We start from the raw sequence: 16,117 nt of genomic DNA on the forward strand, positions 1-16,117 counted from the left end.
CCTAGAGAGCAGCCTGACAGGATACGTCGGCCAGCGATGAAGGTATACCAGATGATGGACACCTCCTAGGGCTGTCTCTAGATGGAGAGACTCTGGAACATGCAGTTACAAGATACAAAGAAAACTGCACCTGGGACGCCAACCTGACTGGCGTTCCCACCATATTTAAATAATCACCTGGCTGCCGCCTCCGCCGCCCACAGTGTGAGAAGGCCAATTGTTTTTGAGGAGATCTCCACGTTTTTTTTTAGGGAATTTGGTATTTTTGCAATTGTTGCATCGTCCACATCTGTAAAAGCCTTTCGTGGAGATCTCCTCAAAAACAAATAAATTCTCTTATCAAATAAATAAATTCCTATCCTGCGACACATCAAATGTAATTTACATAATCGAATGCCCCTGCAATAAACAATACATAGGAAGGACCAAAAGATCATTGAAAAAAAGAATATCAGAACATAGAAACAATATCAAAAATGGCTACGAAAAACACACGTTATCAAATCACTACAAAATTCATCACAACAAAGATGCAAGCCTAATGACATTTGCTGCCTTCGAAAAAGTAGAAATTAGTTGGAGAGGAGGCGACCATATATCCAAAATGTCAAGACAAGAATCACGTAGAATCTACGACTTCGAAACAATAACACCAGACGGACTAAACGCAGAACTTGAACGATTCGGTTTTCTTTAAACCAAATACCGGGGCCACCACCCACATTGACAGACAGACGAGTGTCCGGCTGTTTACCAGCACCTCGTCCGTTCCTCCATGTGGGTATTCCACCCCATTCTTAAACACCAACAAAAATACTCTATTATACAATATCCTATTAATCCATTCCTTAACAATAAACCAAAAACATGCTAAACTTCACCAAATAGGACAACCTTCATTACGTCACCCCCCTACACTTCAGAAATATATCTGGAAGGCAAGAATAGCACAAATAAACAAAAAACCCATATAGCCCCAAAAAAACGCACCAAAACCGCACCTAATTAAATAACACAGATACAGATAATATAAAGAAAAGATAAACAAAGTAATATAGGAAACAAACAACCATTTTGTCCACATGTAAAATAATCCTATCATCCACAATAATTGCCAATATTTCGAATTTCAATACCTCAGAAACCAATACAAAATATTAGGTGCAAACAGAAAAACCAAAATAACACAATTGGACAAAAAAACGCATATACCCTTCAAAAACGCATCAAAACCGCATCTGCGTTTTGTGCACCAACCACTGTATAAAGACACCAGTATTCAAATCCTGGCAACAAAAATACAACCAATTCAAAATAATCAATATGACATCTTAAAAGATAACATAAATAAGAAAATACCTTCAAAAAAACCATCTTCAAATAAGATCAATACAGATCAACAATAGAATATAAAAGAAGGAGAAAAAATATAAATCCAGAAAAAATATAAATCCAAAATAAACGAACCAAATCTTTTTAATATATGAAATAAGACATCAGTAAGCAACCTACTGAACTCCAATCAGCAACATCCAGGCCGGGTGGGATAATAAAGAAATAGGTATATAAGAGGGCAGTCTAAATAAATCCAATACAGCCACTGATGAAGAGGTAGGAACACCTCGAAACGCGTAGGGCAACTTGGCATTCTATTCTACGACTACCCACCGATACCCACGCCTTGCTAAAAGGATCCTGGATTATCGCAACTACATAGGAAATCTTCTTACAAAGCTTTGAAGTTTGAGATACGAAGAAAAACTCAGCAACCGGACGGCTAACTACCACGTGAGACGCCGATCAAGCAGGAAAGAGCGCGCAACATACAGTGTGGACAGAACCAACCAGCGGGAGGACTACACCGACTATTGCTCCACCAAAACAGGTATCCTACTCGGACCGCAGGGGGAGTACAACCATTTGCTGTGTGGGACGCCACCAGCAACAAAACATAAAGTGAAAACTCCCTGACGGCAGAGAAGTATTACCGTATTTTTCGCCCCATAAGACGCACTTTCCCCCCCCAAAAAATCGGGGGGAAATGCCCCTGCGTCTTATGGGGCGAATGCTGACAATTTAACATCGCTGGATGCGATGTAGCGTGAGCTGGGGCCGGGTGGTTGATCGAGCTGATCCGTGGATGGCAGAGTTAAGGGGGGGGGGTCTGTGGATGCCACTGTTATGGGCTGGGGGGCTGTGGATGGCACTGTTATGGGCTGGGGGGCTGTGGATGGCACTATTATGGGGTGGGGGGTCTGTGGATGGCACATATATAACAGTGCCACCCACAGATCCCCCCTGTAACAGTGCCACCCACAGATCCCCCCTGTAACAGTGCCATCCACAGATCCCCCCTGTAACAGTGCTATCCACAGATCCCCCCCTGTAACAGTGTGTCAGTCATCCACAGATCCCCCCCCATAACAGTGTCCGTCATCCACAGATCCCCCCATAACAGTGTCCGTCATCCACAGATCCCCCCATAACAGTGTCCGTCATCCACAGATCCCCCCATAACAGTGTCCGTCATCCACAGATCCCCCCATAACAGTGTCCGTCATCCACAGATCCCCCCCATAACAGTGTCCGTCATCCACAGATCCCCCCATAACAGTGTCCGTCATCCACAGATCCCCCCCATAACAGTGTCCGTCATCCACAGATCCCCCCATAACAGTGTCCGTCATCCACAGATCCCCCCATAACAGTGTCCGTCATCCACAGATCCCCCCATAACAGTGTCCGTCATCCACAGATCCCCCCCATAACAGTGTCCGTCATCCACAGATCCCCCCCATAACAGTGTCCGTCATCCACAGATCCCCCCATAACAGTGTCCGTCATCCACAGATCCCCCCATAACAGTGTCCGTCATCCACAGATCCCCCCATAACAGTGTCCTTCACAGATCCCCAGTAATAGTGCCACCCACAGACCACCATTAGTTCCAAACCCACCAAAAGCACACCTTTTGGTTAAAAATATATTTTTTATTATTTTCCTCCCCAAAAACCTAGGTGCGTCTTATGGGCCGGTGCGTCCTATAGGGCGAAAAATACGGTACCTATATTCATGCTCGCTATTTACACCTGCAAAGACTCTATCAATACTGGACCAACTTCAAGTCTTTTCTTACCTTGTTTTTACCTTTTTTTTATATATTTCTAATTATATATCTATCCAAATATATATTTTTTGGAACAATCGCCTTATACACACATTTTTGGGACAATTTCCATCTATTCCTTGGACATTATACTTTTGGACATTCCCAGATATATTTTTTCAGACACCGACTGCTTGGACACCATTGGACCTTTTACATAATATATATTATACATTCTATACGTATATACCATAGTTTTTCACTTCCACTACCATTTTTAGATTTTTCAGATACCCCCAAGATCCGCATTTCTATACTCTTAATTATCATTACAATCACATCCTTACCACACTATTTTTGGTGATAATACCAACACTAAGCCCCCCACATTACTGTATTAACCCTTAAAATATTTTAAAACCATTATTTAATAAAAACTCAGTATAAAATCTAACAATAAATATCCTTTAAAAACCAGATATAGAGCGCCTGTCAACTTCCTTATTTTTTCATGTGAAATATGTTTGTTATAGACATATAGCCTATACTGTGCCCCACAATATACAGTATACCGCTACACTGTGCCCCACAATATACAGTATACCTCTACACTGTGCCACACAATATACAGTATACCTCTATACTGTGCCACACAATATACAGTACACCGCTACACTGTGCCCCACAATATACAGTATACCTCTACACTGTCCCCCACAATATACAGTATACCTCTACACTGTGCCCCACAATATACAGTATACCTCTACACTGTGCCCCACAATATACAGTATACCGCTACACTGTGCCCCACAATATACAGTATACCACTACACTGTGCCCCACAATATACAGTATACCGCTACACTGTGCCCCACAATATACAGTATACCGCTACACTGTGCCCCACAATATACAGTATACCTCTACACTGTGCCCCACAATATACAGTATACCGCTACACTGTGCCCCACAATATACAGTATACCGCTACACTGTGCCCACAATATACAGTATACCGCTACACTGTGCCCCACAATATACAGTATACCGCTACACTGTGCCCCACAATATACAGTATACCGCTACACTGTGCCCCACAATATACAGTATACCTACTACACTGTGCCCACAATATACAGTATACCTCTACACTGTGCCACACAATATACAGTATACCTCTACACTGTGCCACACAATATACAGTATACCTCTACACTGTGCCACACAATATACAGTATACCTCTACACTGTGCCACACATATACAGTATACCTCTACACTGTGCCCCACAATATACAGTATACCGCTACACTGGGCCCCACATATACAGTATACCCTAGTGCCCCACAATATACAGTATACCTCTACACTGTGCCCCACAATATACAGTATACCGCTACACTGTGCCCCACAATATACAGTATACCGCTACACTGTGCCCCACAATATACAGTATACCGCTACACTGTGCCACACAATATACAGTATACCGCTACACTGTGCCACACAATATACAGTATACCGCTACACTGTGCCCCACAATATACAGTATACCGCTACACTGTGCCCCACAATATACAGTATACCGCTACACTGTGCCCCACAATATACAGTATACCACTACACTGTGCCCCACAATATACAGTATACCTCTACACTGTGCCACACAATATACAGTATACCTCTACACTGTGCACACAATATACAGTATACCTCTACACTGTGCCACACAATATACAGTATACCTCTACACTGTGCCCCACAATATACAGTATACCGCTACACTGTGCCACACAATATACAGTATACCTCTACACTGTGCCACACAATATACAGTATACCGCTACACTGTGCCACACAATATACAGTATACCGCTACACTGTGCCACACAATATACAGTATACCTCTACACTGTGCCCACACAATATACAGTATACCTCTACACTGTGCCCCACAATATACAGTATACCTCTAACACTGTGGCCCCACAATATACAGTATACCTCTACACTGTGCCCCACAATATACAGTATACCTCTACACTGTGCCCACAATATACAGTATACCTCTACACTGTGCCCACAATATACAGTATACCTCTACACTGTGCCCACAATATACAGTATACCTCTACACTGTGCCCCACAATATACAGTATACCACTACACACAATATACAGTATACCTCTACACACAATATACAGTATACCTCTACACTGTGCCACACAATATACAGTATACCTCTACACTGTGCCCCACAATATACAGTATACCTCTACACTGTGCCACACAATATACAGTATACCTCTACACTGTGCCCACAATATACAGTATACCTCTACACTGTGCCCACAATATACAGTATACCTCTACACTGTGCCCACAATATACAGTATACCTCTACACTGTGCCACACAATATACAGTATACCTCTACACTGTGCCCACAATATACAGTATACCTCTACACTGTGCCCACAATATACAGTATACCTCTACACTGTGCCACACAATATACAGTATACCGCTACACTGTGCCCACAATATACAGTATACCGCTACACTGTGCCCCACAATATACAGTATACCTCTACACTGTGCCCCACAATATACAGTATACCTCTACACTGTGCCCCACAATATACAGTATACCTCTACACTGTGCCCCACAATATACAGTATACCTCTACACTGTGCCACACAATATACAGTATACCTCTACACTGTGCCACACAATATACAGTATACCTCTACACTGTGCCCCACAATATACAGTATACCGCTACACTGTGCCCCACAATATAAAGTATACCTCTACACTGTGCCCCACAATATACAGTATACCTCTACACTGTGCCCCACAATATACAGTATACCTCTGCACTGTGCCACACAATATACAGTATACCTCTACACTGTGCCCCACAATATACAGTATACCGCTACACTGTGCCACACAATATACAGTATACCTCTACACTGTGCCCCACAATATACAGTATACCTCTACACTGTGCCCACAATATACAGTATACCTCTACACTGTGCCCCACAATATACAGTATACCGCTACACTGTGCCACACAATATACAGTATACCTCTACACTGTGCCCCACAATATACAGTATACCTCTACACTGTGCCTCACAATATACAGTATACCGCTACATTGTGCCCCACAATATACAGTATACCTCTACACTGTGCCACACAATATACAGTATACCTCTACATTGTGCCCCACAATATACAGTATACCGCTACAACTGTGCACACAATATACAGTATACCTCTACACTGTGCCACACAATATACAGTATACCGCTACACTGGCCACACAATATACAGTATACCGCTACACTGTGCCACACAATATACAGTATACCGCTACACTGTGCCACACAATATACAGTATACCTCTACACTGTGCCACACAATATACAGTATACCTCTACACTGTGCCACACGATATACAGTATACCTCTACACTGTGCCCACACAATATACAGTATACCTCTACACTGTGCCACACAATACAGCATACCTCTACACTGTGCCACACAATATACAGCATACCTCTACACTGTGCCACACAATATACAGTATACCTCTACACTGTGCCACACAATATAAAGTATACCTCTACACTGTGCCCACAATATACAGTATACCTCTACACTGTGCCCCACAATATACAGTATACCTCTACACGTGCCCCCAATATACAGTATACCGCTACACTGTGCCCCACAATATCAGTATACCTCTACAACTGTGCCACACAATATTCAGTATACCTCTACACTGTGCCACACAATATACAGTATACCTCTACACTGTGCCCCACAATATACAGTATACCTCTACACTGTGCCACACAATATACAGTATAACCTCTACACTGTGCCACCAATATACAGTATAACCTCTACACTGTGCCACACAATATACAGTATACCTCTACAATGTGCCACACAATGTACAGTATACCTCTACAACTGTGCCACACAATGTACAGTATACCGCTACACTGTGCCCCACAATATACAGTATACCTCACAACACTGTGCCCCACAATATACAGTATACCTCTACACTGTGCCACACAATGTACAGTATACCTCTACACTGTGCCCCACAATATACAGTATACCTCTACACTGTGCCACACAATGTACAGTATACCTCTACACTGTGCCACACAATATACAGTATACCGCTACACTGTGTAGTCTGTTCTATAAGCACCCTTGTTCTGTGGCGACGGACAGAAAATAATCTGGAAGTGCCCCTCCCGAGACCAGGCTCTGGATCCGCCACTGGTCTAGACCGCTCACAGGAGTGTACATTTCTTCTATACTGTAATCCGTATGCTCTGACCTGCAGAAATCAGCACTCGCTCGATAACTAATAGGCAGTGCCTGTAGGCTGTAGCCTGGACCTGTTACCGAAGCTAGCCGAGTGGTGTAAGGTTAAGGTACTAGTAGAGATGAGCGGCCGCTGAATCCGGATTTAAAGTTAAAGTTACTGCAGGATATGGATTACAGTTTAGAAATGTCAAATGTACACTCCTGTGAGAGGCGGGGAGGGGGATCTGTGGGTGACACTGTTATAGGGAGGGGGATCTGTGGATGACACTGTTATAGGGAGGGGGATCTGTGGGTGACACTGTTATAGGGAGGGGGATCTGTGGGTGACACTGTTATAGGGAGGGGGATCTGTGGGTGACACTGTTATAGGGAGGGGGATCTGTGGATGACACTGGTATAGGGAGGGGGATCTGTGGGTGACACTGTTATAGGGAGGGGGATCTGTGGGTGACACTGTTATAGGGAGGGGGATCTGTGGATGACACTGTTATAGGGAGGGGGATCTGTGGGTGACACTGTTATAGGGAGGGGGATCTGTGGGTGACACTGTTATAGGGAGGGGGATCTGTGGGTGACACTGTTATAGGGAGGGGGATCTGTGGGTGACACTGTTATAGGGAGGGGGATCTGTGGGTGACACTGTTATAGGGAGGGGGATCTATGTATGACACTGTTATAGGGAGGGGATCTGTGGATGACACTGTTATAGGGAGGGGGATCTGTGGATGACACTGTTATAGGGAGGGGGATCTGTGGGTGACACTGTTATAGGGAGGGGGATCTGTGGGTGACACTGTTATAGGGAGGGGGATCTGTGGGTGACACTGTTATAGGGAGGGGGATCTGCGTATGACACTGTTATAGGGAGGGGGATCTGTGGATGACACTGGTATAGGGAGGGGGATCTGTGGATGACACTGGTATAGGGAGGGGGATCTGTGGATGACACTGTTATAGGGAGGGGGATCTGTGGATGACACTGGTATAGGGAGGGGGATCTGTGGGTGACACTGTTATAGGGAGGGGGATCTGTGGGTGACACTGTTATAGGGAGGGGGGTCTGTGGGTGACACTGTTATAGGGAGGGGGATCTGTGGGTGACACTGTTATAGGGAGGGGGATCTGTGGGTGACACTGTTATAGGGAGGGGGATCTGCGGGTGACACTGTTATAGGGAGGGGGATCTGCGTATGACACTGTTATAGGGAGGGGGATCTGTGGATGACACTGGTATAGGGAGGGGGATCTGTGGATGACACTGGTTTAGGGAGGGGGGATCTGTGGATGACACTGTTATAGGGAGGGGGATCTGTGGGTGACACTGTTATAGGGAGGGGGATCTGTGGGTGACACTGTTATAGGGAGGGGGATCTGTGGGTGACACTGTTATAGGGAGGGGGATCTGTGGGTGACACTGTTATAGGGAGGGGGATCTGTGGGTGACACTCTTATAGGGAGGGGGATCTGTGGGTGACACTGTTATAGGGAGGGGGATCTGTGTATGACACTGTTATAGGGAGAGGGATCTGTGGATGACACTGGTATAGGGAGGGGGATCTGTGGATGACACTGGTATAGGGAGGGGGATCTGTGGGTGACACTGTTATAGGGAGGGGGATCTGCGTATGACACTGTTATAGGGAGGGGGATCTGCGGATGACACTGGTATAGGGAGGGGGATCTGCGGATGACACTGGTATAGGGAGGGGGATCTGCGGATGACACTGGTATAGGGAGGGGGGATCTGTGGGTGACACTGTTATAGGGAGGGGGATCTGTGGGTGACACTGTTATAGGGAGGGGGATCTGTGGGTGACACTGTTATAGGGAGGGGGATCTGTGGGTGACACTGTTATAGGGAGGGGGATCTGTGGGTGACACTGTTATAGGGAGGGGGATCTGTGGGTGACACTGTTATAGGGAGGGGGATCTGTGGGTGACACTGGTATAGGGAGGGGGATCTGTGGATGACACTGGTATAGGGAGGGGGATCTGTGGATGACACAGGTATAGGGAGGGGGATCTGTGGGTGACACTGTTATAGGGAGGGGGATCTGTGGGTGACACTGTTATAGGGAGGGGGATCTGTGGATGACACTGGTATAGGGAGGGGGATCTGTGGATGACACTGGTATAGGGAGGGGGATCTGTGGATGACACTGGTATAGGGAGGGGGATCTGTGGATGACACTGGTATAGGGAGGGGGATCTGTGGGTGACACTGTTATAGGGAGGGGGATCTGTGGGTGACACTGTTATAGGGAGGGGGATCTGTGGGTGACACTGTTATAGGGAGGGGGATCTGTGGATGACACATATAGCATAAGATGCTATATACGGTATGTGGCATCCACAGATCCCCTCCCATAGCAGTGTCATCCACAGATCCCCCCCATAGCAGTGTCATCCACAGACAGCAGGACTTTTCTTCCCTGTTGCGGTTTTAGGTATTCGGTAAAGTATCGCACCATTTCTAAGCGTACTTGTGTAAATGTATCGTTGTTATAGCTGCCCCCCCCCTACTTTTGTCCTGGCCCCCAGTGTGCCCCCCCAAAATTTGAAAGCTAGAGACGCCACTGGCTATAGAGGAAAACTACCCCTTATGCAACTTCAGGAAACTGCTCTGAACCGTTGTAGAAGCCGCCTTGCTGTAAATGACTTGTGGACATTGATGACCTTTGGATCAGTTTCAGTAAAACACTTGGATTTGTCAAGAGAACCGGTCTTCTAATTGTGTAAACTCATCATCTACTTACACCCAAGGGTGCTGGCGTTACAAAGACATCAGGGACCCTGCCTTTCCTGCACCGAAAACCCATACCACCAAGGGCACCTCAACTACTATCTGTCAATCCAACCCCTTTTACCCAGAGAGTGCCCGAAGGAATCCGGTGCCGTCCTTCTCCTCACTGCACGCCAACCCAGGGAGCTGCAGAAACAGAGTACAGACTGTCGCATTCTCGTTCACATTCACACTAGTTGTGACACTCATACATGCCCCTGCGGTTCTGGTACTCTGCAGGAGCAGGAGGGACACTGTGACCCTGGCTTCACGACATGGTGTCAGACTCTGAAGTCACCTCCACGTCATCTTGCTGTGACAGAGGAGGACTGAGCCATCCAATCCACAGTCTTATCCTCTTTTTCCTCAATGATAATGAGTTTCCAAAGACAGCAGAGACTAACTAACTAACTAACTCTACTACTACTCAGATAGCCGGAGCTGCTACTACCCACATTCTGGCTCTTGGTCTTTCACTTTGAACCCTTACGAAGCCCTGACATTTTGGGCCTAATGTACACAGTCACACAAAGCATGGAACGGTTTGCAAATCTGCTTTCTGGAAATTAAAGACAGGGAAGTGCAATACGATGTCCTTCCCCCACAAACACACTGAAGACACGGACCCACGAATGCCGGCGGAAGTCCGCTCCGGCCCCATTCACTCCGGCCGCATGTCCGACCCGTCCCCATTAAAGTGAAGGGGCCGGAGCACTCGTGGGTTGTCGTTAGCACAGATCCAACAGGATGTTTCCCTGCCGGACCCTGCTAGCGCTAGTGTGAAAGAAGCCTAATACATCCTGATGGCTCCGTGTCGCCGGATCCAGTTGTATTAAATCAAAACTGAAGAAACCGGATCAGACATGAAAATCAATGTAAGCCAATAAGTGGCGAATCCACTTTTTTCTGTAAGAAAAAAAATTATGATTAGGCACCAATGACTTTCACACTAGCGTTTTTGCTGGATCCGGCGGGGTCCAACAAAAACCCTTCCGTTACAGATAATACAACCGTCTGCATCCGTTTAAACGGATCCGGTTGTATTATCTTTAACATATTTTTAACATTGCCAAAACAGATCCGTTTTGAACTCCATTGAAAGTCAATGGGGGATGGATCCGTTTTCTATTGTGTCAGATTGTGGCAGAGAAAACGGATCCGTCCCCATTGACTTGCATTGTGGGTCATGACGGATCCATTTTGCTCCGCATCCCATGCCGGACAGAAAACCACCGCATGCTGCAGTTTGCTCTCCGGTATGGAAATGCAACCAAACGGAACGGAATGTATTTTGGAGCATTCCGTTCTGTTTAGTTCCGTTTTGTCCCCATTGACAATGAATGGGGACAAAACAGAAGTGTTTTTATCCGGTACTGAGATCCTCTGCCGGATCTCAAAACCTGAATTAAAAATGCAGATGTGAAAGTAGCCTAAAACTAAAGTTGGCAAACTACTAAGCGATTATTTAGCCCTCTCCACCGCGCCAACACGTTGAGTGTCTGAAGATTAAAGGGGTTATCCAATATCATAAACTGCCTCCCCATGTGCCGGGCCCCTCACAGAAAATATACTTACAGTACCTGGGTCCCTGCACATGGGGGGGCAGTTTATGATATTGGATAACCCCTTTAACAGCACAAATTTTGGCCTAGTATGTCCTAGTATACCCTGCGTATTATAAGACATGTAAATGCAGGTTTTAATAAATTCAACAACCCCAAAAAATATGAACTGTAATTGTGTGGAGATGGAAATACATGGATTTAGGCCAAATATCACCTTATCACACATAGATAATTTTGGGTGCTACCCTGCAACCTTTTAAAACTTTAAAAATAAATTAACTATATGGAGATGCCCTGACACTGAGTTTGGACTAGTATTTCAGGTGTTTTCACTCAAATTTAAAATGCTACATTGATGGTAAAACACGTGTTGCACAGTTTTGTGCTTATTCCAATGAAAGGATGTCCTTGCCGGTTGCTGCTTTGAGGTTTGCAGCCGCTGCAGTTCTGCTAGGAGCACAGCAAGCCTCAGCTCCTCACTGCGCACTCCCTGGCTGACAGCTTCCCCTGCCTGTTCCATTTCTACACACAATTCTTCTTCTTTGTAATTCTATCCCTTCCCTTCTCTGTCCCTGGCAGTAGAACACAAGCTTAATAGTGACTTTTCACTGTCCCCGACTCCCTAAGATCATTTTCCTGGCAGACACTGACACCCAACCGCCCTCATTCACAGCCCCGCACACAATGACTTTCTGCTCCTCCTGCTCGGGCACCTCCCTGCCTGCTGCCGCACTGATTGGCTCATCTAGGCTGTCTGTTGGCCTGGGAGCCAATCAGAGCAAACCTCCCCCCTCTTCCTATCAGGGTCATGTGAGAACCCTTCTTCCTCCCTAGTGATTTTTCCCGCTGACATGTGCAGTAAAATGGCGCTATGTGCTGTTTTACCAGATTTGTCCGAAACGAACCTGAAAAAGTTTGGTTGGTCCGTCAGCCAAAATTTTGCAAAGTTCATAACAAACCGGTTTGCTTATCTCTAATACATACAATAAATCTGTCAGATCGTGACTACTACAGAAAGATGAAATATAATTAGTATTTTACCTCAGATTCTGCAGGTTCTGTAATCCTGGAGCAAGTCTTTCTAATCCTTCAAAGTCTAAGGAACATCCCTGTAGATTGAGTTCTTCTATATTTGTGCAGGTGCCCAGAATAAACGCTAACACTGTGCAGTCTAGAGCCGACATACGAACATCAGAAAAGTCCAGACTTCTGTGTGATTGTAGTGATTCCAGCACCAGAGCCTTATTCCGGGATTCATACAGATAGAAAAATGTACTTAGAAGATGACGCTCGCTGGTTTCATTTTCCTGCACTCTCTTTTCTTCTAGAATGAAGCTCTTTAGCCAAGTGATGACATCTATAGATGTCTGAGTTGCTTGTCTGTTCAGGTATCCAGTTAGCATTGACCTGGTGGAGCCGTCTGATAGACCACACAGGAAACGGAGGAACATCTCACCTCGTCCATCAGGATAGGATTTGGCATCTTTTAGTGATTTCTGTAACTTCTCGGGAGAATAATCCACATAATGCACCAAGGCAGAGAAGAATTCCTGAACAGTGAGATGTAAGAAGGAATAGGACACAGGTTCTTCCGATTCCATCAGAAAACTTGATAATAGCTTTGACGTTTTGTCCACATGGAAACAGTCCAGATCTCGTCCATCAAAGATAAGCCTGTGATTCATGACTCCATGTTCTGCCATCCATCCGATGGACTGCAGGATCTTCTGAGCGCCACTTTTGTCCAGGCTGTGATTGAACAGGATGTTGGCGACAAATATTGCAAACAGCTGGGTGACGGTTTTGGGTAATAATGACACCGACTGATCACTACTTGTTGGCTGGAAGCTCTTGGATAATACTGTACAGATGATCCAGCAGTAGGACGGGAGGTAACAGAAGGTGTACAGGCTGTCATTCTGCTTCACATAATTAAAAGCCTTTTCCGCCAGCTCAGGGTTGGAGAAGAAGTTTTGAAAGTACATCTGTCGTTCTTCCGGTAAAAACCCAGTTATTTCTACTATTCTCTGGAAAACTCTACAATCAATTGATGCCAGTCTGGTTGGCCGACTGGTCATTAGGACAGAACAACCTTCAAGAAGAGACTTTCTCACCAAACTAACCACAATCTGACCACAAGGTTCAGGCTGATTAGGATTAGAGCACAAGTGACGTGATGAGAAATCCATGTTATGAAGACTTTCATCTAAACCATCAAATATAAAGAGAAGTTTTTCTGGTTCCTGTAAGATGTTACTAAGCTGCTCCTCCAGATATGGGTACTGATGAAGGATTAGAGTGTCCAGACTAACTTTATCCAGTCTGTTGAGTTCTCGGAATTTGAAGAAAAAGACAAAGGAGAATCTTTGATAGAGATCCCCCTTCACCCAGTCATAGACAACCTTCTGCATCAGTGTGGTCTTCCCTACACCAGGCACTCCGCTCACCATTACCATACGTGGCACTTGTTTGGATCGGTGGCACCAGCGGAACAGTTTGTTGGGGGAAATATGTTGTAGTTTATATTGTTTTCTCTTTAAGTATTCCTCATGTTTTACCCCGGTCTTTATGAGCTCATTCTCAGAGCGTTCTCTGAAGTGATCAGTGGAGACAATGATGAGGTTGACATAACGTCTACAGAATGGAAAACTCTCCTCTCGCTGGTCGCATCTTGGAGGTTTGTTCTCTAGAAGTTTCTCAGTTCTTTCATGTAAATGTTTCTTGTGACGGATCTGGAAATCTGTAGAAAATAGGAAAATGAAAAGGTGAAGATAAGAAGCTGAAACAGAACTAAATATCTTGATGAAGAAATGGCAGATTTCTGTACATTGCTGAATTTTCCAGCTCCTCTTGGCCACATGACTTTTCTAGTCTGACACTGCTCCAGATTTATCACACAGACTGACACTGGATGATACATCTGGATAATGACTTTACAGAACACCAAGGGCACCACAAACCAGGGGGACCCCAAACCAGGGTTTGCCACGAGGGGGCCAAAGGGTGCTCTATTCACTGTGCACGGACCAATGAGTAGGGAGAACTATAGCCACCGTGAGTACTAGTACCACCTTCACACACATTCTCACCTTCTGCTCCGGCCACCGCTGCATGTTACTAACTAGAATACTAGGTGTGGTGGTGCTGTACGGTTTCATTTGCATGAAATGCAGGCAGCATGTCATAGAGCAGGAGGAGCTGAGCAGATTGGTATATAGTTTATGGGAAAAGATCCAGTAAAACTTGTACTTTATTTATTAAAAGCAGCACTGTCAGCATGAGCAACCCTACTAAACAGACATAGTGCCTGGTAGGGTTGATCATTCTGATACAAATTATATTTTTTAGGTATTATTAATGCATAGAAATAATTACTTTTATAAATATGCAAATTACTTAGTTGGAACACCGGGGCGGGGGGGGGGGGGGGGGGGGGTGCTGTAGCGTTATAAGCACCCCTGGTGCGCTGAACACTGCACCCTGACATTTCATTGATAGAGCAAGACACCTTATATTTCCCTGTCTTCTGCCCCTGAGTACTACCTCCAAATGTCTGCGCCTGTACTACAGCTTTGCTGCTGCTTACTGAGTATTTCATATCCATAACGCACAGGAGCCGATGACCTCATTTAATCCAGAAGCGTTCCTCCTCCGTCTCTGTAGCCAGGGACGCCTCTACTTCCATGTTCAATTATGTCATCAGCACCTGCACTGGTCAGCAAGCAGCAGCAGAGATATAGCATAAGTGCAGACCTTTGGAGGGTTAATGTCACGGAAGGTGTACAGAAAACTAGAAGACACAAAATGAAGATCCGACTGACTGGATCCAAAACTAAGGAACCAGAGGGTAAGCCCTGTAACAGACCTGGCTCTCTCCCTTACTGCTCAGCCTATGCAAAAATCTCTATAGTAGATAATTGCATATCCTCGTTCCTCGACTGTATGACACCTAAACACCCTATAATAGTGAGGGGACACGACCACCGGCTCCCTACACTTAATACGGAGGGAGTCAGGGTCACCTAGGATCCAGCAAACAGGAAAACATAAATGAATGAACAAACTTATCTGTAGAAGACTCAGTAGTAGCATCCAGCATGCACACACACTCCAGGAAGTTGTATAAACCGCAAAGTGATGCAGTATGGGAAGGGATTTAAAGGGATGCAATCAGTGCAACTACATGACAGCTGAGAGAGGCTAACGAGATGAGAAAACGAAAGCAAAACAAAAGGAACCTCAAGCAGGAGGTTCTGAAGGACATCTGTCAGAGCTTCTCAGATGTCTGGTGG

The 16,117-nt window shown here is 45.3% G+C and overlaps 1 protein-coding gene across 9 annotated transcripts in view; it reads right to left on the reverse strand.

Moving 5' to 3' along the window:
• Positions 1-16,117, reverse strand: part of LOC122930268 (NACHT, LRR and PYD domains-containing protein 12-like) — a 797,118-nt gene that overhangs the window by 120,165 nt on the left and 660,836 nt on the right. For 2 of the 9 annotated variants that reach the window (XM_044283510.1, XM_044283511.1), the window contains exon 6: positions 12,867-14,565. The exons of the other annotated variants lie outside the window; for them this stretch is intronic. In XM_044283510.1, the coding sequence (XP_044139445.1) occupies positions 12,867-14,565 (1,699 nt within the window). The remainder of the gene's footprint in view (positions 1-12,866; positions 14,566-16,117) is intronic. 9 annotated transcript variants of the gene reach the window in all.

Source organism: Bufo gargarizans, chromosome 3 (genome assembly GCF_014858855.1).
Source record: "Bufo gargarizans isolate SCDJY-AF-19 chromosome 3, ASM1485885v1, whole genome shotgun sequence".
In the NCBI taxonomy this organism is placed as follows: domain Eukaryota; kingdom Metazoa; phylum Chordata; class Amphibia; order Anura; family Bufonidae; genus Bufo; species Bufo gargarizans.